General features: G+C 38.2%; 1 protein-coding gene across 1 annotated transcript; it reads right to left on the bottom strand.

Annotated features, from left to right (window-relative positions):
* Window positions 1–3,758: 3,758 nt before the first annotated feature.
* On the bottom strand, window positions 3,759–22,358 carry BOLL (boule homolog, RNA binding protein). The gene is made up of 11 exons (XM_066553819.1): window positions 22,341–22,358; window positions 20,167–20,307; window positions 16,548–16,639; window positions 14,348–14,402; window positions 13,834–13,912; window positions 11,140–11,306; window positions 10,533–10,604; window positions 9,796–9,843; window positions 8,606–8,731; window positions 7,051–7,125; window positions 3,759–3,776 (listed from the first exon to the last, which is right to left on the bottom strand). The coding sequence occupies exons 1-11, from the start codon at window positions 22,356–22,358 to the stop codon at window positions 3,759–3,761; spliced, it is 891 nt and encodes a 296-aa protein (XP_066409916.1).
* Window positions 22,359–23,253: the final 895 nt, after the last annotated feature.

Here is a 23,253-nt window from a genome sequence, read left to right on the forward strand (position 1 = left end):
AATCTCCAGAATCCTAGGTCAAATGTGTGTTTCCTGACACAAGAAGTAAGGCTCCACCAGAACATAATCTTTCTTTGCTACCTTCAGAGACAAAACCTCATTAAAAATATTTACTATGTAAAAATTCTTCAATGGAAATGAATTATGGCTTTGAAGAGCCAAGATTTTTGTGATAAATTTGAATCAAGGAGTTCTAAAATGTGAAAATTAAACAGAACTGGCCAGATGTGTTTAGTGGTACAGACTTGCTCAGAAACATGAGAACCTAAAACAATGAATAAGCAGGCTGAACTCTACCTGTCTCCAAAAGAATTGTATACTACTTTTGATACTTAGTGGTAAAACAATCCACTACAGCTGCTACAGCAATAAATTGTTAAAAAGAGAAATGATTAAAATTGTATTTGTGTAAATTTTTCTACCTAGCAGAAGATGCGAAGTCACTTGAGGAAACTTGCAACCAAGACATAGTACATGGCATCTCCTTTCCTAACAATTACAAAACAGCATAAAACCAGAACCAGACTCCAACTCTCTTCCTGGACAACACCACAAAACACTACTGAACACCATAAGAATCTTTAAAGATATTTACATATCATACATGGATTATTCACTGACTACAATGTCTGTTTGGCAAGATCTCTGAATGATTAAAAGGAAGAAAGTACTAATAAAACAAATCCACACAAAAAGAAAATCCCCAAATTACTACAAAACAGATAAAATTGATTAACTCAAGGATATTTTAGATACAAAAAATAAAGGCTTCAGTGCTACAGAAGCAATAAGCCATACCTTGCACTCCTGTAAATACAGAGTCTGTATTTTCAAACTTTGGGGAATCTGATTTTGTAATGAATAGAAGGAACCATAGGACGTGAGGGGAGAAGCAAAAACAAAAATGAAACAAACAGCCAACCACATCAAAAAACCAAAATTATTTTCCTGAAATCAAGGAAAAGAAGTCTTTTGTCTCAATTTGTGATAGTGCCAGGGAGTTCCTTATTTTCATACAGACAACAGAAAACCCCAAAGAAGCAAAGAAATTTTCATTGCTTTTTCTAATTCAAGTAGTCAATTCATTCCTTTTTCTATAGCTAAAAACATACTGCAAAACCAAATGCATATGCAATAAAAATATTAGAATGAGAACAAATCATTATTAAACTAGGGGTCCAAATTTTATTTTAAAAATTATTACTGCAAACACTAAAATGACACAAAGTAAAACACCTTATAAAAGTAGAAAATACTGATAGCAAGAAAAATTAAGCTAGACAAATTGTTTTGGAATGGAAACGAAATGCACATCGATTTAAATAATCAGATTTTATCCACAGTACAAAAACGCTGTATGTGGCAAAATGGCTTCAACTTTGTAACTAATGTATCTTTAAAGTTTATGTAACCCAGAAATTAAAGGTGACATTATTTCTTCAGTAGAAGTATGCTGGCTTTCAGTCTGAGTTAGTAACTGGAATACATACAGCAGTCTGTGTTTCAGAAATCACCCTCTTGTTCTGTAACAGGGTTTCTATTAAGAAGGGAAGTGCAGGGATAAAATTATTATTTCATGTGGCTTTACCTGACCAAACTACAAAATTTCAAGCTATTACTTGACAAAAAGTAGTGGTATTTTAACTGGGGAACCTGCAAGGAAATATCAGAAGTTAGGAAGAACATATCCTCTCTGTGATTAAGTATTTTAGCAAAATACATAGCTAAAAACCCCAGTGTTTTACAGCATCTGTAGAAGGTAAAGTTTTATCTTCCATTCTGTAATCTTTTCTAGGAGAAAACTGATGACTCCATGCATACTGAGGTTTCAGACTCACAGGCAAATGATGCAGAACATTTCTTCTCACAGAACGCGACCTCAATTCCTAAAGAGAGGGGAAAAATGCTGGGTTGTTTCTTCCGTTCCAAAGTGTGTCCCACTTACTGCATTAATAATGCTTCAATGAATAGTTACAGTCCACTATTGCATCAGCTGGACAGACTTGGTTCAAACAGGAATAACAGATTTTTCTTAGGCACCTAGGTCATAAAGCCCACAGTGGCAGGAAATACCCTCCTTTATTTGCAAGCATGGAATCTTAGAATGAGTTCAGAATGCTTTTACTAAAAGAAAAAAACCCCAATTTTGTTCATTGATCATAATGTCTTACTAAAGGATGCCAAGGTATTAAAGCAATTGTATCATCTTTCTAACTGGATGGAGAAAATTTATTTTTTACAAAGTATTCTGTGAAAACCTATGTAACCAATTGCATTTTTCTTTCCTTCAGCATCCTCTGTAATGTAGATTAGAGCAATGCTTTACTATGGGTACTCACAATAATGTTGACATTAAGTTTTTAGTAGCAGACCCATAAAACCTGAGCTAACAAACTGAAAGCTGTTTTATCTGTAAACTGAGAGGCAACGGATTGTGCTTACATAATTTGTCAGTGGATCAGTGGATGCCACTAGCTGCTGACAAAAGGATGGCAAGGTGCAGAAAACACAGCTACCATTTTAGGTACTGGCACAAACAGATTTTAGAATACTTGTACTATTCTGCTTCTTCTTCCAAAGATCAAATTCTCTTACAATCCCCCTATCTCAGCTGCTCTATATCCCAAAGGTACACTGTCCATCTCTTTTACTCTTTACTTAACTATGTCATATGACAGACTCAGATTGTCCTTTTTTTCTAACCATTTCTTATGCCAGGCCTTTTCATCACTAACTTCTTTTTTGTTTTGTTAAATTTAACTTTTTACTTTCCTGTCTGGCTCTGATGGTTTCCTAATACAACCAGTTGCAGTTCATACACCTCTGTCAGGGTATCCAAACCACTATAATCAAAACAGCAGTCTCTTTTCATCAGCTATTAACTCCCCATCATGTTGTGCATTGCTTTTCAAAACTTCCAAGGTTCCATGCTCTTCAGTTTTCATATCCACTTTACAGGATTTCAACCCCAACACGTTTCTCTTTTTCTTTAGTTTAACTCCTATTAGTATAGGTAGGACACAAACACATTCTCTTTGTCTAGTGAAAAAATTATGCTCAGTTTTACACTGCTAGGCTTCTAATATTTGTTTAAAAAGCCACAGCTGGGGGTAAATCATAGGCACATCTTAACATCCAGCAAGGACCTGCTACAAATCAGTGAGCTGTTTAAAGGCTATCAAGTAAGAAATTTACTCTAATTTTAAGATGCGCAAAACGCATATTCTTCCCTAGGCCTCCTTTCATCAAAATCCTAATTTTTTAAAAAGTGTAAGCAACAGAGGCAGCATTTTCACAGTAAAAGCATGTTTGAGCACCTGCCAGAGTACAGCCCTATAAACACAAGCTACTGGAAATTGCACAAAATAGGGAGAGGAAGAAGGGAAGTTGTCAGAAGGGAATTAAAACAGTTTTCAGAAATAAAAGAATCATACATTGGTCGTACAGAAAATTTCATTCTTGCTGAAGGAAAACAATCCAAACCAATATAGAATTCAGTCAATTTTACTAAAACAATGGAGATTACACATACATTACCATCCCAGGAATGAATGACACTGATTATATAGAGTTTGGTTTATGAAGAGAATTATTAGCAAGTGTCAAACTGCAGGAAGCAGGCAAGTGATGCTGCAGACTGTGCTAGATCTGAGCACATCTTATTATTCACTAATTCATAAATAGCAAGCATTGCAATGAAACAACTGACCCCAAATGCCACAACTGGCAGCTGCTAGCTCTTATGGTGATGATGGATCTCAGCCACACAGGAAGGACTGGACACAAAAAAAAAAAAAATTAATCAGTAAAGATAGACTAGAATGGCCCAAATGTTTAATAGTGAATTCTCCATAGGGTCATCAAGCAAAGAGAAAGCAAAAGAAAAAAACCCACTAAACTGAAGTAAGAGCAAACAAACAGAAAGGAGAAGTTTGTAAACAGGATGCAGAATGAAACCATGTGAGAAAAAGCATGCACTTCCTGTACCTTTCCATGTTAATATCCAATTAGTAAGTGGAGTTTAAAATAGCCATTTTAGGGGCAACAGACCTAGCTGCAGCTAGTGACAAGTCTCTTGGCAATCATATGACTAGAAGTTTAGATTCACATTTCTTAGACTAACATATCTATAAACAAAAGGCTTAGCCTCTTTCCATTTCACTTACCTATACAGAAAACATGCAGCAATATTTTTGTTGCTTCAGATGGAACATCAGACAATATAATGCAGTACAAGTATAAAATAACTAAACTTTTCCCCAAATGATTACACCAGAACTGTTATGATAGACACAATTTATATCAATCTACCTGCATGTGTATCTATACAAACATTTACAAACACATGTATATTTATATGGCTTATACACACTGAACACAAATATTCCCTTATTACTCTTACCTGCAGAGAACAACAGTGCTATGTTCAGTTAAATTTAGAGAACACTCACAATGCAAAGGCTATCATGTGCCACTATGATCTGAATGCAAGCATCCATGAACTATAGCACAAATGACACTTTGTCTGGTACTGTTGATGCCACCCAAAACCACAGCTTGACACAAACTATGGGAAAAGCAGTAACTGCAAGAGACTAGAACCATGCCTACCTCCCAAAGGGGACACTGCAGCTCAAAAGGATAGATTAAAAAAAACCCAAAAAAACAAACTAAAAGAACAAAATAAAACAAACCCTACCCACCCACTCCATCCATGTGCCCAAACCTTTTACACTTTGCTCACTCTGTAGACTGCAATTGTGTGCTCAGTTCCTCAGGCCTCAGGGGTCTCCCTCATAAACACACAAAAAATACAACTAACATTTACCGGGCCAATGCCTCAGAACTTCAGATAAACACTTAACAAAACCAAAACTTAATTCACAGGTATTTGTCCTGGGCCTGAAATCAAAGATCACAAATTTCAATCCTCACTAAAGTTTCCACTGTTACTATGGTCCAAGTAACTTTTGCTACCAGACACTATTTAACATATACTCTTTGGAAACATGAAAACATTCCTATATCATCTTCTAATATGGAGATGATCTGAAACCTCCAGTAGAGATGAGAGATCTTCTCACTTCCTGAAAAAAAGGATCACCTGGCAGCCTTTGAGAATGAATGTTAGCCTTATCCATTTGTACAGACGTGAATATCTGAAGTCATACGCTTATCAAGAGAACATGCTGTTAATTGCCAAAAGAATTAAGCTTCGAGTAAATATATTCAATGTCATTAGCAAACATACAAACAACAGGGAGAGGATTAGCATTTTTGATTCAAACTTGATCTTAAATACCAAATTTGGATCTCAAAATAATTTATAGTTGGCAGTTGGAATATGTTGTTTTTTAATTTTCATTAGCACTATTAAAAACTTTGTACTAAAAAATAGCATTTTGTTGGTAAAACTCAATAGTTATTACTATTTGTACTGATGGTAGAACAGAAAGAACAATGTGCTGTGAGCTGCATTTGAAAGCTGTAAGAAGTCTACAACTGTCAAAAATACCTGGATACCAGCTGTAGCATCCCACTCCCACCACCTGACTTACAGCTCCTAGGTCAAAGCCCAGGAATTGCCCAGGGAATACACAGTGCAATAGAGGCAATTAGCAGATGACCTCCAAGGTACAGCCATTACTTCAGGCATTACTACTGCCACCACTTGGCAGTTTTCAAGCAGCAGATATGTTTGTTGGGGTATTTTAAGCAGACTACAGCCACCAGGCAGTTGCCTTCTGCAGCTGGGGAGCAGGTGGTAATACCACAAGCATTTGCCTAACACATAGCAGTGTGCTGCCAACATTTGCCTTTTTCAATCATTGATGAGAGCTCAGCCACAGACACACAATACAAGCTGATCATATTCATTACCTGGGAAACATATTCAAACTCCAAGTGGTATGTGAAAAGGTAGTATGAAAATTTTAAAGGGAAAGTTCTATCTTAGAACTACTAATTACTAGTAAATGAAGCTAGCTAAATAAATAAAACTTAAACCACAAAGACTATTCAGCGTCAACCTGCAATGAATAAAATTATCAGAATTCAGTAAGCCTTTGGAAGGGTTTAACTACCTGTGAATCTACTTGAGATCTTAACAGAGCGGAGTTTTAATTCTAGGTAACAAGACTTCTGAGAAAACAGGAAAGAACGAGCAAGAAATAGAGGGCACTTTATTCCAAGACAACATTTGGGTTACAGCCCCCTCTGCTGGAAGTACCCAGTACATATTGTTACACAATAGTCTGGAAAAATGTTAAAAGTAAAATAAGTTTAAAATATGTGGAAAAGAGAGCTTACAACATGACTTGTATTCACTCATGTTTAGTCTTCCACTTGCAGCTGAGTGAGCAGCCCTCACAGAAGAGTAAGTGCCGTAATATCAAGAAACTGACAACTTTAGATCTCTGTCATCAGGCAAATCAGTTTGGACATTATTTCATATATGGCGTCAATAGCCTTATTAATTTAGGTAAAAGCACCTTAAACTGGAAACAGAAAAAAATCCAACAACTTGCACCAGGTGACATGGAATAATATTCAAATGGCCTTTCTAAATCAGAAGTGCACAAGGAAACACCCAGATGTGACTGACTGGGACAGCTTTTCATTCTCCGTGTTTCAAAATTTCTTCATAACATCAGGTGCTTTTCTAAGGCTGAATAAGAGGTAAAGACCCAGAGAAAGCAACAAGGACTTGTAACCATCATCTTAAAGAGCTGAATAAGGTTCACCATTTTCTCTCAAAATGTTTCTTATTTGCCGTTTACTTTGTAGCTCAGTCTTAAAATAACTACTCATGTTTTGACTTCTTAGTTTCTCCAAGAAGTTCCAAAACAAGTAACATGTTTGTCCCTCTGTAACAAAACTTCAATTGAAGAAAAACCTCAGTTTGTTTCCAATATTTCCCATTTCCTTATGGACCAATAAATTAATAAAAGACTTCTTCAACCATTCCCCTCTTGTCTTACTGTCACTACTTCAAGAAAGAAGACAGCAATACTGCTGTGCTTGCTGTAACTATCTTGGTTTGATACTCACAGCTGCAGGCATGGCTATGTGACTCTGGACATAGGGCTGGTGATGTAGTGTTTGAACTCCATGATCAGAATACAGCTGATACAAAAAAAATACAAAAAATTAGCACAAAAGCTTGTTTCACAATGTTACATTTTTTAAGCCTTTCATATGAATTTAGAATCCTTAAAACTTCAAATTGTGGGCTGAACTACTGACTTTTTTAAAACACAATTTCAATATTTAAATCTAATTTTTCCCCACTGACGAGCAAAGTTTAGTAAACTTAGTTTCTCTTAAATCAGTGTCACAAATCGGTGTCACTTTCCTTGACAGAAGTAGCAGCTTCTCTATTACAAATTTCACTCAGTTCCAATGGGAACAGTGTTTAAATGTGTAGACTAGCACATCAAAAATGTAATTCCCAGCAGTATCATACTAATAAAATATTTACATACAAGTAATACTGACTACTCTTGGAATTTTACACCATTCCTCTGAAATTTGACACACTGCTTCCTTTAACGTGAACAAATTGCCTACCTGTAGGCAATTTGTACCTGTAAACCAAGAGCACATTACATCCAAATATTCTTTAAATAATTTCAACTATCTTCTTAGTGCTCATGGATTTCAGAACTTTGTACACCTTTATATCAAAATCATGAAATAGTACAGGTAAAATAGTACTGTTAATAATATTATTATTATAAAATATATACCAAGATTTATGCACCTTCAGAAAGGAAGAAAAATCCCCATAACCCAAGCCTTGTATTATTCAGTACTTTGTAGGGAAATTAAATTACTTCAGAATGTCAGAATTTTCCACTTCAGATGTCTGAAATACCAGTCTTGGAATTTCTCTTGTGGGAATAAAACACCCATTTACTTTTGGAACCATACTTGATTACTAGTATTATTAATTAGATGTCCTAATTTAACATCTATTTTGGCCTCCCTGTTCATGAGGAACAATTATTTGAGGAGTACCAATTAATACCAAAGTGAAAATGTGTGTAATTCAGTTTTTCCTGTAGCCATCTACTATCATTTTTCATATCCAATCATGAAGAGATTGATTGAATGATTAAGTTTTTTTGCTTACAGTTTTTTGATTCTATATCAGTAACATTTCTAACGCTTAAGAAATTTTTAAAGTATAATAAAGCACTCTTAACTAATTCAGATAATCAGAATATTTAGAAACAAGCTTCTACTCAGAGAAGAATTACTTTAGAGAAATATTGTGGTTCAGGGATACTCAACCCAACATTCCAAAGAATAAACGCCCATTTTATTTAAACATTACTTGCACACAAAACCAATTCAAAAGTCCTTATATTGCTGTCTGCAATACATTTGTGACTCTCTAAAATATTTCAGAATCAAAGCATTCTCCTACGCAGTAATAGAAGTTCTAACTTGAGGACACCTGAAATTATTTAACATCAACACACGTACCAGAACAGTTGACCTCACTGCTCTAATAGCCAGTGCTTAAAATAAAAGATTGTATTTTTCAATCACAAATAAGCACTTTAATTTTCAGCACATTTTTTTGCATTTTTTATAATACCTCAGGAACTGCAGCTTCCATTAGGAGAGGTGGAGATATACATCCACCTTCCTGGTTAATTCCTATTGGCTGATAAAAGACTTCAGATGGTTGCAGGTACAGAAGTGGAGGTGAAGAGGTAGGAGACTGAAATAAAACACATTATTCTAATAAATTTTGTAATTTAAGCAGGATAAATAGAAGAGCTTATTTTACAGTCTTTGCTACATATAAACAAAATATAAAGCTTTAAAATAAAGTGTCAAATTAATCTTTGATAACCTAAAGAGACTAAATGAGAGGGAAGTGGATAGAAAGGCCAGGTAGTAGGAGGAAAAAAAAGTCCTTTAATTTTATGTGGTTTTCAGATTTTATGCACATTTTGGAGAGCATTGCAAAATCCTAAAACTTGTAAAATTCACATTTAATCTCAAAATCACAGAAACATACAAGAGTTAAATTTTCCTTTGCAACACAGTTACACTAGAAAAACAAGTTTTTTGTTTTAAATTAATTAGAGTATCTCTGTAATTCAGCATCCTGATTTCAAAGCAGTGGATTGATCTATTAGAGTGGAACAGACCATAACTGGACAAAGCTGGCTGCTATTAAAGTAATGAGACTGCATTGCAACAGCTCAAGCTTAAGAGACTTGGTCCTCCCTTCAGGTTCAAACACTTTAAGTTCCTCAAGTGTTCAGACTTCCATATTAAGCTGCTCTTTTACAAAACAGATAAACTCTCCCCACAAAATGACTAAGTTAACAATAACTTCTTCCTACTTCAAGGGCCTGGGTCTAATTTCACCCAATGTGTGTCCACATGCTTCTGATAACTCTACCCCTATGAAATGTCAGAGTTGTCAGTTAATTAGTAAGTTAGTATCTACTTCTTTAATCAGGTGAAATTTGGTAGTTTTTAACTGCTTCTAAAGAATTTGTTAGCTAATTTGATACAAATATTTTGCTAAATGGAAGGGGAGGGGAAGATGTTTCCTCTACATCAGACTCATATTTAATGCTTCAACAGATGTTACTTTGTCCCTTCCATTGTAGCAGTAAATGTTGTAAATACATGGCTAAAACATAGCAATTAATACTAATTTCAACCAAGTTGTGAATAGTGGGAAATCTCACTCTTAGATAAGCACAGCAAACCTTCAAACTAGGTGAAAAGTAATGGTAAAATGCTGCAACTACAACCTGTATTTACCTGTGGAACAGACCACTGCCACTGACTTGAAAGACACTGTGTTGGTGCCTAAAATTGAACAAGAAGCTGTCACTAATGTGGTGAAGAACAAATACACACAGAATGACTACTATTGTCAAATCTGTAATTAATTCTTAACTAAAAAGAGGAAATACGATTTTCATTAAGCTCCAAATTACTCAGGAACATGGTTTTATATATTTCCACTCAGCCTCCAACTTGACCATTTCATAAACTTCAAAAACTTAAGTCAGGTTCTCAACAGAGATGCTCAGAGCACATGAATCAAATGGACCCAAGCTGGACCAGTAAAAAATATGCCTTTAAGGGAAAGGTCTTTATTGTGAGAAGGGTCAAGTATAGGAAGAGGCTCTCCAGAAACATTGTGTGGAATCTTCATCATTGAAGCTACTTGAAACCCAACTGGACAAGTACCCAAGAACCCTGATCTAACCAGCCCTACTCTAAGCAGGAGTCTGGCTTAGACGATAAGCCAGCTGTCCTGCAACAATCTTTTTTTGTCTTTACAAAAGAAAATGTAACTTATTAAACTTTCATGTAGTTACATAGCAAAATAAACTGTATTCTACTGAAAAGTCTTCAATGAAATTAAAATATGTTTCACACTACTATTACGAACTATCTCCTAAGAATAAACAGACCTGGGACAGTGCTGCAAATAGTACTGCATGGCTGGAGGATTAGTGATGGTCTGAAAATCATTTTCAAACAGATACCTGATAATGGTACGTAGGAGACTGATAAACAGGTGGAGCAACCATCACAGGTGAACTGGAAACAGAGCGAGACTTCAAAAGAAAAGAAGTTACAAATCTTAATGCAGCAATTTCATCAACTGTCACTCCTATTACACACAGCTCTGGAGTACTACGATACTGAACCACGCCCCCCCCTTTTGAAAATGATTCACAAAATTTTAACCTACACCCAAACTGCTTCAAGTCCAGTGTCTCTAACAGCCTATGTTAGATCAAACAAAAATCTCTGGCATACCCACTCACACCTTCCTAGAAAGCAGTAGGCCATCACTGTCTAGAGACAGTAGAACTTATTCCTGGGGCAAGGCCCAGACTGATTATGAACAGTCCTGTTCAGTAGGTCACACCAAAGGAAAAGTGCTCTGTAAAAGCACAATAAACTGAAGTGTTATTTAAAAAAAAAAAAAACAAACAACCAAGCAACACAAAATAAAGTCTAATATAAGGAAGCCAATTAAGCATCTAGAATGAGGCATAACTGAAGAAAATAAAGCAGAAGGGACTTGAAGACACTGCAGCTAGCCTGGTCCATAGAAAAGCATAAGTATCAAAATAAATTCCTTACCGGCCATGGCTGCTGAACAGGAGAGACTTCAGATGTATGAAAATAAGCCACTCCATTATGGTAAACATATGGATATCCACTGGAAGTGGTCAAGTACATTGTACCAGCTTCTGGTGATACAGCAGTAGTTGCATACATTGTACCAGCTTGTGGTGTCACAGCAGAACCTGGAATAAATATTTAAAAACTTACTTGTAAATAATTTTTTTCAGATGTGTATACCATGAAAAAAAGAGAAGATCACTCTTGATCTTCACAGAAAGAAAACATTCAAAGGAAGGAACATGGAGCAGCCTGTCTAATGCCATCTCAATTCCCTCTCAAACACGATCATGAAAGCAGATGGCCACAGGATGTCTCCAGAGCTAGATGGGAAAGGCTGCAGAAGATGACATCCATACAAATAATTAAACACAATGCATAATATGGAGAGATTTCTGGAGAGAAAAAAAGACAAAATTAATTCTGTAGCTGAAGATGAAATCACAAAATAGTAACATGTACAGAAAAAAATCAGGAAGAAGACAATATAAACAACATCACTAAGTAAGTTTTAATTTTTTATCTTGCCTTGCAAAGATAAAAACCACCACTTAAAAACCACCCCAAAAAACACTTCATAAAATGAAGTGCCATTTTATGAACAGACAAAACACTGCAGAGATAACCAGAATGCTCAGTGGATGATGACCAAGAAGGGTCCCACAGAGATTCAAGAGCTTTTATTGATAGTAAGAGTTTGACTAATTCCTAGAAAAGCCTTAAGACACCTGGATACAACACAGATGATAGATTATCCATAGACAGGCTACGATGTTAGGATAACGTTAAGCACACCTTAGGAAAGCTAAAGGCTGTTTTAGCTCCAGTCAGCAATCTAGAATAGCACTTACTGCTATCTCAGATGAGGAGATCAACACAATCCCATGGCCAACAATCCTGTCCACTAGCCACCAAGTAATTGCACAAGTAACTGCACAAACTTTCTGCCAGTGTTGAGTAAGTCTCTGGCAAAGAAAAAGGAAATCTTCCTCATCAAACGCAGAAAATTCACAGATGGAAAAATACATTTTGATGCTGGGGAAAAGCAAACCAAGTGGCTCTCCCAATTATGGTCAAAGCTCTCATCCCAAATGATCCTATGACAGAAGAGCTAAAAATAATTTTGCTCTACAGTAGGAAAGACAAGCACTATATATGTGGGCTACAGAGGACAGCAGTTAATTGTCCAGCTCTCTAATTCTGTGGAATATGATGGAACCCACAGCTCTACAGTGACATTTTAAGTCCAGGTGTTCTGGCTTCATAAATCCAAGATGAGCTGCAGTAGGACAAAGCATTCTGGTGGCAGATACACTGAGCATGAGAGCAGACTTACTGAAACCAGGCCCTAGGAAGCATCTGGATGGCAATATGATCCTATATCACAGATCTATCCTAGGCATGAGAGACAACAGGGAGTTGAACAGGTCTACAAATAAAGATCTCAAAAGAACGCAGCAGCTTTCTTTGAAAAGCTTTTTTTTAAAGATTTTTGGTTACCCCTCTGTTGCCTCATGTCTCAATTAAAACAGATATATGCCCCTTTTCTATCAATTTACACATTCATTAGAAGAGTCAGAGGAAGGAACTCCCACAAGTCAGGCAACACAACTGAGAAAATACAAGTCAAAGATGGAAAGTGAAATAAAGCATAGCAAGAAAATGGCATACAATCTCATGATGATGACTGAGCAAAGATCATACTGAATAATTTCTAGAGCAAAGAAACTATACATTTGGAACAAGTATTCCGTTTCCCCATGGCAAATGATAACCCATACACTTACACAAGGGAAAGGGGCATACGTGGGCACAAGCAGGGGAGGAGGCAGACTTCCTGTCTTCAGCAAGCGTGTCTGCACCAACAGCAGCAGTATATACATGAACCACTAATAACAGAGCCTGACAAACTAAAGAAAGCTTCAGAATTAAATCAACATTCTTCTGTATTCTGGCCTCAGAATGAAGATGAGCAAAAGGATGGGTTTTTCCTAACTGTTCCAAAAGGCACCATAGGACAAATACTGCAGCCAAGTCCCAAAGTACACTTCATTGCCTGCTGCACTTAAAAAAGAAATCTATTTTACATTTCTGACACACAGCCCTTACTGAAGACAACTGACAGATCTCTTCTTAAAAGTTGGTGGTTTATAGCCTACATTTTCAGTATCCATCCAGTATCTTAGAACAAACAGCTCAAGAAGAGAGTGGGGACTACAACCACACATTCCTTATGGTTTCTACAGAAGAAAGCAAGATGCAACAATCCTAATGGGTTTTAATAACCGAAAATAATCAATGAATAACAAAGCCACTAACCAGCAGAGCCTGCTTTATCCTGTAGAACCTGTGAGGACACACTGAATGTTTAGATTTAAGATTCTGTCAGGCAACTTGAACTTCCATTCAATTTGTTCCTAGATAGGTAATTCTCTCCAATAAAGTAAAAGAAACAACACACTGAGAGATAAAAGAACCAAGACACCATAAATCTATTTATTTCAACATTTCCACTTGCATGTATTTGCTTCCACTGCAAACCATTCTGAGCACGTGCCACGCACAACATTAATGCAGTGCAAGACCAGGTACATCTTGGTTAAAAACGTCTATTCACATTGACAATACACAAATGCAAGTAAAAATACATACGAGCATTAGGACTCCGCACTTGTTTTCTTATTGCTGGTCCAATATTCAATTTCTTATCCTTATAGTTGAGCTTTTTAGCCTAGAATTAAAGAAATAAGACATTATTATTTTCTACACAGATCTAGGTATCTGAGAAGTGAAAACTAACTTAGTAGGTTAGACACTTGAGCATGAGAGCAGTTATGTTGAAACCAGATCCTAGGATATGTGTCTGGAACCTGGTGAAATTCCTCAAGGTCTGTTTTTAACACTAACACATAGTTAGTAGACTGCAACATAAAAGGAAGTTCTAGACACATTATTCAAAATAGAAGAGTAGGACAAAAAAAAATCAGAGGATGATCAGAATTTCCTACAAGAAAAATCTTATATTAGATCTCTTTAAACCATTTTAACTATCAGACCAAACTTATCTTCAAATGCAACTTGGCAAACAGAGGACCAGAGTACTCAGGCCTAGTACAAAATCAATTAATTAATTTAAGAGACAAATATAATGGGGACTGTCACTTACATCTTGTAAAATCTTCTGTGCCTCTTCTTGGGTTTCAAACGTAACAAAGCCATACCTAAACAAAAATGACAGCAGCTCAGCCTCTAAAGTCTGTATTTACAAACACAGCACATACTTACTTGATGTACACTACAAGTGGCATTACAAGGCAAATTAATGGGTAAAGCAACAACCCTAGAAGTAAAGATTGAATTAACAACTGCATTCTTAGCACCTTTTTAATTACATTCAAGTATGTGGCAATATACTACCAAGAATGACCAGCTGTTCTTGTTAGCCTATGCCCTAAATTCCTTCATTGCTATTAAAAAAAGATTTTGATCTAAACCTTTCACTTGAGGTGACCAAAGATGAGACATTTGGATTTTTTCCAAGTTAATATTATACTGTAATTCATAGTACAGCTCCCACCTACTTCAGCAACAACTGTGAATGCTCCCCACTGCCACAAACACAATCCACTATTTTAAACTGAGTTCTCAAAAAAACAGTGATGCAGCCATTATCTGTGAATTTTCCTGTAATTCTTAACAGGATTAGCATTAAAAAGAGTTCTGTGGAGATCAAGGACGAAGCAATTCTCATACTTTGTGACATAGCATGTCTTTTACAATACCCCTTCTAACTGCTGCAATAAATCAAACAGGCTTTCCACTCAGAACTCCTGCTTTTCCAATCCCTTCAATTCATTCCCAGAGTAATCTTGGTGGCACTGCCAGCGCAAAGTAAGTATCTGAATGTATACAACACATACATACAAAAACCCAAAAAACCTTCCTCCCCCTCCAATAAATCTGACTTCACAGATTTCAAAAATATTTGAAATTTAGGAAATGTGTATTTTTGTGCACATGGTTTGTTAGGGTCATGGCTCATTTCTCAGGGTCACATTACAGAAGGTATGAGCTCCTACCCCTCCTGCCAGCAGATCAGATTTTGCAATACAAGGTTATCATTCTTTGTGAGCATTTGTATGTTAACTTTAACACAGAACTTCAATAAAGCTGTACTTTCAAATTTGTGGGCTTTTCTTGTATTGGCATCTCTTAACTGGAAACATTTCCAAGTTCAAAGAAGACAAATTATTCTCCTGCTTGGGACGTTACCTACACAGAATTTTCATTCTGTACACTGTCTGGATAATAAACTAATAGATGTAATCACAAACTTGTAAGTTTTTAAAATCATTTGTCAAGCAGAAGCAACAAAGCCTGTGCTTGGAGTTCAGTAGAAATCCTAACAGCATGGAAAGTAATTATTTTCCAACAGATGTGCTGTGAGACATATGTTGGTAATCACAACTGCATAATTATTATGGGCTATATGGACACACACATGCAATTTTCAGATACTTCTTGGAACTTCTTGGAGTTTACTAAAAGGGCAAGAGGCTTGGTGACAGATCTGGACCAAATTCCTGAAGTCATGCAAGTGCACTCTGTGCCAAGAGCTGCAGCTCAGCACATAACTTGCTGACACATGTTAAGCTCTGACAGCATTAAACTGTCCTTACTCCTCAGGAGAGAACTTTAGAGGTGAACTCTCATGCACACTCCTTTTTGCTTCAGCCCTTTTTCCTCCCTTCTCTGGCAGTGCACTTCCCCACCTTATTGACATCACCTTCCTTTGGGTTGCAGCAATAATTTCACCATGCAATCTTAATATTTCTCTGTATTTGTTCTTTGTCATTTCTCCTACTGGTGACTTCCGGTCTCAGTCTCCATTGTACGTAATCATGATTTAATATCAGATTTGTCCCCTATGCTGCTGTTCCAAAAATCTTCACACAAAAATCTGTTACTGCCATGCACTCCAGCACAATCAGGTGTATCTCAGCTCTTCCTCCACTTTAGGCTCCTTTCCATACTTGCTTTCAGTAATAAAAATATATTTAATAACTAAATAACCTTGCTACGATAATCTACTTAAGTAATAGTCACTAAGAAAACCTGAAAAAAATGGAAACTATTAATTCTGTCCTAGCTACACACAGTTTCATCTCATAACATGACTAAGAGTTTTAGTTATGCAAATTGGAGACATTTATATAGAGATATTAAAGGGCAAGAACAGATTTTCACACACATGGAATAACTGAAACATCAGTGATAAAATATTGTGAACTATAAAAAGGAAATTTACTATGGTCAGCTTTCTGTTATTTTCAATTTCCACAATACACTTATTCTACTATACTAACCCCTTTGATACTCCAGCTCTGTCATTTATTATCTTCACTTCTGTCACACTGCCATACTGGGCAAAAAACTTCTTCAGGTCATTTTCATTAGTCTAGTACAGTAAATCAAGAGGGGAAAAAAAAAAAGGAAAAGTTGGTTTGCATAGTTATTCAATTAATTAGTTCAATGTTTACCTAAAGACTATTAATGGATGTACTTTGGATGAAGTTTGCTACAAACTAATTATAACCCTGCTTATGAAGACAGAAGAATGAGTAAGTATGAGCCTCAGGGCCCACTTAACTACTGCATTAATTATTCAACAGTAATTCTAGAAACTTCTCATTAGTAGATTTATGTAACAACTGTCCTTTTACAGTTAAGATCAATGAAGCAGGTGTACTAGATCCGAACTTTATTTTCTGTTAATTACACGCTAGAGCAGTTTACAGTACAAAAAATCACTGCCATATTTTCAACTGCAATACAACAGAGCATATAGATATACACAGGCAACATAAATCCCCCTAAACCACAGTGATTTAGTGGTCAAATCCATTGAATATACCATTATCCCTCCTTCTGAAGTGTTTTTAACATGAGAGTCTGCAAATACATACAGGCACACAATACAAACTCCCCACTGTAAGAAAGAAAATGTTATTCCAATGGAGAGTGGTCCAAGTCAACTTGGAAGCAACTGCCCCCTTCCAAGTATGCAGGGAATAAAACAACTTTCTAATGTAAAGACTCACCTAAGCTTTGTGAACACTCCTGTGCCTTCTATGAATATTTTTTTACAATGTAAGCGTATATCACATATGATGCAGTAAGCATCACTCTTGAGTTTTAAGTTTTATTCTGTATAGCCCTTAGTTAATGCTACACCTAACACTGGGAGAAGCACAGTCATATGCACACACCACTCATCTATACTCCTCCTTACCTTCAAGTATACCAAGCACTGGTTTACTTCTAAGTTAATGACTTTGATTGTTTGTATACAATGTAGGGAATCCTCTCCAGCACATCAAAGGTTTATGTGCCTCATCCAAGTCTGAAATTGATCAGTGCCCAAAGTACTACCCAAGGACATGAGGGCTTGCTACACAGAACTATGAATTTGGAAAGACAAAGGTTTACATGCAGAGCACTGCATTAATGCAGAATAAGAAGGAAATGCTGTTCTAAGATGCACAGTGAAATCTGCAAGCATCTATGCAAACATAATATTTAGAAACTTAGTAGAAACACATTCAGGACTAGCCTTTTCCTGCTTATGATAATACAGAGGCCCTTGTCAGAAGGCTTAGGATTAGCCTTTGTCAGTGACACATGGCCTGCACCACTAAAGATGCATCATCAGACCAAGATGAAAATGTTCCCAACTCTCACTTCCCTTGCTGAATTGTTTCTCTAAATTTGAGAGACCAGGTGTTTCCTCTTGCAAACAGGAATCACTGCCATGGTGATAGACAAAATGGCAAAATCATAAAAGAACTTGTTAGAAAGCAAGTAAGTTTTTGTTGATTAACTGTCTCCCTTTCCCACAAAAATGAAGTCAACAGCTTTTGCATCACCCCAAGTGACTTGAATAAGACCTTTAGCTTAAAAAAAATGCCAAAAATACCAATACTTTTTGCCATGAGATTGCCAACAGAAAGCAATTCAAGCCTGACATATAAACCCTATGAGGATTAGATCAGAAATTTAAGGCTGTGTTTGATATAAAGAATCATACCAAATGGAAAAGCAACTAAAATGGCTAAAGAGGTTTCATCCCTTCTATTTCCTCACCCCTCTACAAAAAAACTCCATCCTCTTTATGATTACAAACATGCTTAAACTGCTGTTGAAAATACAATTTCATAATAAATTTTGAAGTATCAGCAACTGAACCAAGTCAAGAGACCCTTCAAAATGAACAATAAGTATGATAATAAATAAAAATGTTGATGTTAGACAGAAAAGTATTTTAACCTTTGAAATTGCAGTGAAGACAGAAGAGTGCAAGAGAAGTCTTTTTATAGCTCCAGAAATTGGCTTACTATTGGTGCAAAAAGCTACTGTGCCACTAAATGTGAAGTCTAAATGTACTGAAGGTCCAGTACATCTTAGAATATGAACCCCTCTGTTTGAATTATCTCTGCCAAATAAAATAGAAGATTCTGGAATTTCTTGCACTTGTTATGTAAAATAGTCTGAGTGAATTGTCAATTCTTGTTCCTCTTCAAATGAGCCAGTACTCAGAAGGTCTCAGCCTAGGAGGATTGATGCAGAGAAAATACTCTTGGTGGGAACAAAGCAACAGCTAAGGAAGCTAAGCACGTTTTGCAAAAGTCAGTGGCTTAATTAGTTATCTAAAGGGGGAAGAGAGAAAAAACCTTAAGCTTATCACAAATGTTAAAAGCAACTGAACAAGGTGAGTGTCCGGTTGGCTGTCTGTCTCTGCCCAGACACACGCAGGGTGGTTCTGGGGCAGCCCACGCTTCAGAGGACGAGTCTGGACTCCTCAGTTTTTTGGTCTTCAGATTGTTTATTATTTCTTATCTACAGAATTTTCTTTCTGCCCAGCAGAGGTCTGACCTGCAAGGCAGCCAAGGGCACTCTGACCACCCACGGGGCGGTCGTGTCTTTTTATACTAAAAACTACGTACATCATATTTACCTTTATTTCCCAATACCTTTCACCCATATTAGCAAGTGCACCTTCACCATGGACCAATCCCCAAGTGCCAACATCACCACAGAAAATGGATGACAAGAAGAAGAAAGAAGGATGAGACACGCCCTGATCCCTCCATCTTGTCTCCATAACCCCCCTGTACCAAAACCCTAGAATCTATATCTCACCCTGTAAATACATCATTCCTGCACCATTCACTCCCAAGTGACTCTCACGTCCTCAAACAGGTGGCACATCCCTAGAGGGATCGAAGTCAAGCCACCAGGCACTCCTGGCAACATTCCAGGATTTCTGAGCCCCCCCCGCAAGGGTTCTCTCAGTAACTCTGGACATCCAGAGTGATGTGCTGAGTTTCCGCAGGTGAGAGTGGCCCAATGTTCACTGCTATTTAAAGATTTTAGGGAACACAAAAAGGCACAAGCATTCTAGGAATTAAGATCAATACTGCAAATTACCCAGAAAAGCTTACACACTTCTTTTAAAAACAAACTCTTGCCTTTAAGAAAATTACTATGGTGAAGAATATGCACACTGTAATTGTTTGTGTGAACCAGAAGTGTTAGAGGAACAAAAGCCACTGAGGTTTGCTCCACTGGCCATACGAAACATTGTGACAGTTTATTAAATTACACTAAGTGGTATACATAAACAAAACGTTCTACATGTTTTTCTTCCATCAGCTCTGCTGATAACAAAGCTATTTATTTTGAAAAAAGAAAACTCTGAAGAACTGGTATATCAAAAGCTTCTAGTAGCTAGGTGTACAGAGTCAACTTTGTAGGACTGTTATGGAAATCAAGGCTTAAAGCTTTATCCTCTACTGTAGGTTTGGCGATTAAAGTGAAGAGGACTTACCAACAAAACAAATACACATGACTGCGTCTCTCTTTTTTCCCTGTTGATTTTTATACTGTTATAAATTATAATTTAACAGCAAAAAGAGGGAAGAATACCTTAAAATCAATTCCTCCAACAAAGACACGATTTGGGGTAACTGTTCCGAACCTTGGAGAACCGATCAGATTGTTTAACCTCACCGGTGACACAGTGTTGGGACATGAAGGTAAAGATTCTGTTTGCATCTGATCAGTGGCCTGCTGATTGAAAGAAAACATTTTCAAAATCTTACTCATTAGTTATCAGTAAATGAAACAACTCTCAACAGACAATACATACAGAATTTTTCAGAAGGCACAGCAGATATTGAACATTAACCATGTATTTTTGTTCAGAATGTAGCTCAGTGTTTAAACACAAACTCAATCTTAATTCTGTAACCTGGTGAATACACTATGGTCTGAAGTCCAATGTTAAACACTTCCAAACAGGACACCAATCTTGGTTCAACTTGCAAAGCACCCTGCGGCATGAATTTCTGGTTATGAATTCTATTATACAACATATCTTCTCGCTACTAGAAGCCCTTATTTTCAACCTATACAGAATGGACATTTTAAGCTCAATCTGTGCTCTCACACACATCTACACAAGTCTATTCTCTGCAACAGCTTCTGATTAATTTTCCAAGCGCTGAGCACCCATAATTCTGCCACAGGAAGTCAACAATCTCCACACACCCGATGAGAACACGTCTTGAAGACTGGTATTTTAATTCAACATCCTCTCAGCCTACAAACACAACACAGCGGGCCGAACAGAAATTCCCTCTGCAGAAGAACAACCAGATTACTCTTGCCCCAGTAAAAGAGCATAACACAATGGGATGTCATGGAAACCATTATTTGGTGAAGCCTGCCTGATGTTTTAAGTTCCACCATGCTTACACTTGTGAACAGTGAAACAATTTAATTGTAAACTCTTTTCAAAACAAAATAATACTGCCTTACAAAATCAACCCTAACTGTGAAGATGATAACTGGAAAGCAGCCGTGTAGTATTGTCACTAACTTCTCCAACAGGATTATTTAATACTTCTTTAGCTACCTAAGAGTTACTCCTATTAATTCTAAGTAATGGGTTAACGCTATTATTATGGATATCTGAAAGACAATAAATCCAGCTTAGTTCATGCAATTTGAGTTTTAGAGAAGACACAAGTCCTTTCCAAATGTACTAAAACACATACACTTGGGGAAGAAGAAAACCTGAGGCTTTTAACCCAATCTGTTCAAGAGAATCCAGTATGCATCTCTCCTACTGGGAATGCTCTAGAGCACTAACCTGAACAAACACCACCTCTAGTAGGCAAGGAACCACTACAGTCCCCAAGAGGATTTGTTTTTGCAGCAAAAAATTCCTGAAGGACAAAACAGGTTACAGTCTCCATCTCTCACCGCAAACTCCAACTGTATAATCATCTGGCAACTATGTTCGGCACACAAACTTCTGGATTCAACTATAACAATTAGCAGTTGACAGCACAGCCAAAACGTATTCCGTACCTCAAAGAGGCCAAATTGCATTTTCTCTGTACATGTTTTAACAGCTGATACATCAAAATAAGCCACAAATGCAAATACCCCAATGGAAGAAATGAGGAATTAAACACACCACTTATGAACTCACGATAGTAAATACGGTAAATCCCAGTGAGTTTAAAGTGTTACATGTTAAAATTTGCATTGCAATAATCACCTCTTTATCTTCAGTGTGGCAATAAGAAAACAGTATTTAAAAGACCAAATACGTGCCATCACCACATCACTTGCCTAAATATTTGTTTCTACTGTTCTGTAAACTTCCTTTTTATCAATTTCCCCAATTAATACGGATATTTACATCCATCAGTATTTTTATCGATTACTTAGTGCGTCTGGCAGCTGTTCGTTAGCAGAATCGCAATACTCACTTTACACTGAGCACACCCCCAGCCAGACAACCTAACTCCACGAAGGCCTGGTGATTAAGCGTACTTCTCTCCCTAAACACCTCTGCTTTCCAGAGTCCGTGTGCTAGAAGGTCCGAGCCAGACCCCGTTGCCCCGGCACCGTGTCCCGCACACCCGGGGCCGCCAGCGGCTTCTCCACAGCCTGAGGCCACCACTGACAAAATGGCGGCTCCGCGCGGGCGGGCGCGAGCCGGGGCGCCCCAGCGGGACGGCCCCGCTGCCCGCCCGCCCGCCCTCCGGGGCGGCTGCCCGGCCCCGCGGCCCCGCCGGGCTCCTCACCGCGCCCTCGGGATCCATCGGTCCTCGCAGCCGCCTCGGCCCCCGGCACGTTCCCGGCACGCGTCGCGCTCCTCAGCTCCGCCTCGCGCCCAGCTGACGCGCACCCGCGGGGGACGGGCCTGCAACGGGCGGGGGAGGCGCAGCCTGGAGGCTCAGCGGCTCAGCGCGACGGAGCGGCCCTTCCCTCGCACGCCTCAGCTCGACTGCCGCGGAGAAATCTCTTTCTCAAATCCCTCTCCCCGCAGTCCCCGAGTACTTTCACGGGATGGCTGCGACGGGGCGGCCAGGCGTGCTTCTGTCCCGGCACCTCCCCGCCTCAAGGCCCTGGGTCTGCCGGTGTCCCCGTGCCTCCTGGAGCGGGCTCGCGGCCGCTCCGCTGCCCAGAACCCCAGCCGCTTGTGCCGATGCCCCGGCGGGTGTCGGGTGGCCCAGCTGCTCTGCGCTCCCCGCGGGTACCGTGGCAGCGGTAGCACTAGGGCGGGTGGTCCTGGCTGGCTCCCCGCGGTGGTAGTTCTGAGGAGGGTGTCGGTACCACCCCTCGGAGCTGTGCTTTGAAGCTCTGAGTCAGCCCAGGAACCTCCCTCCAGCAATTTCCCTATCACCTGAGGAAGCGAATCCCAGCTGGGTTTATCTTCCCAACTAGGGTGTGAAACGGGGAGGAAAACAGGATAACACATTTCATCTGGCCTCTGTGGGAGAAAAACAAAAATGCCCGGGGAGGCAGTTACCTGTGTCTCGTTTACCAGGCCATACTTGATGGGGGTTAGAACACAGTTTAGACTGAACAGCCATCAGTGTGAAGTAGAAGTCCTATTTCAACTCAAACAATCTTCCTAAGATGCCCAAAAGACTCTTGAGTAGGCAAGGCTAGGGATGACCTTGGAGATAAAATTTCTGGTCTGCTCAAGAGAGC

Source organism: Molothrus aeneus, chromosome 7 (genome assembly GCF_037042795.1).
Source record: "Molothrus aeneus isolate 106 chromosome 7, BPBGC_Maene_1.0, whole genome shotgun sequence".
Taxonomy (NCBI): domain Eukaryota; kingdom Metazoa; phylum Chordata; class Aves; order Passeriformes; family Icteridae; genus Molothrus; species Molothrus aeneus.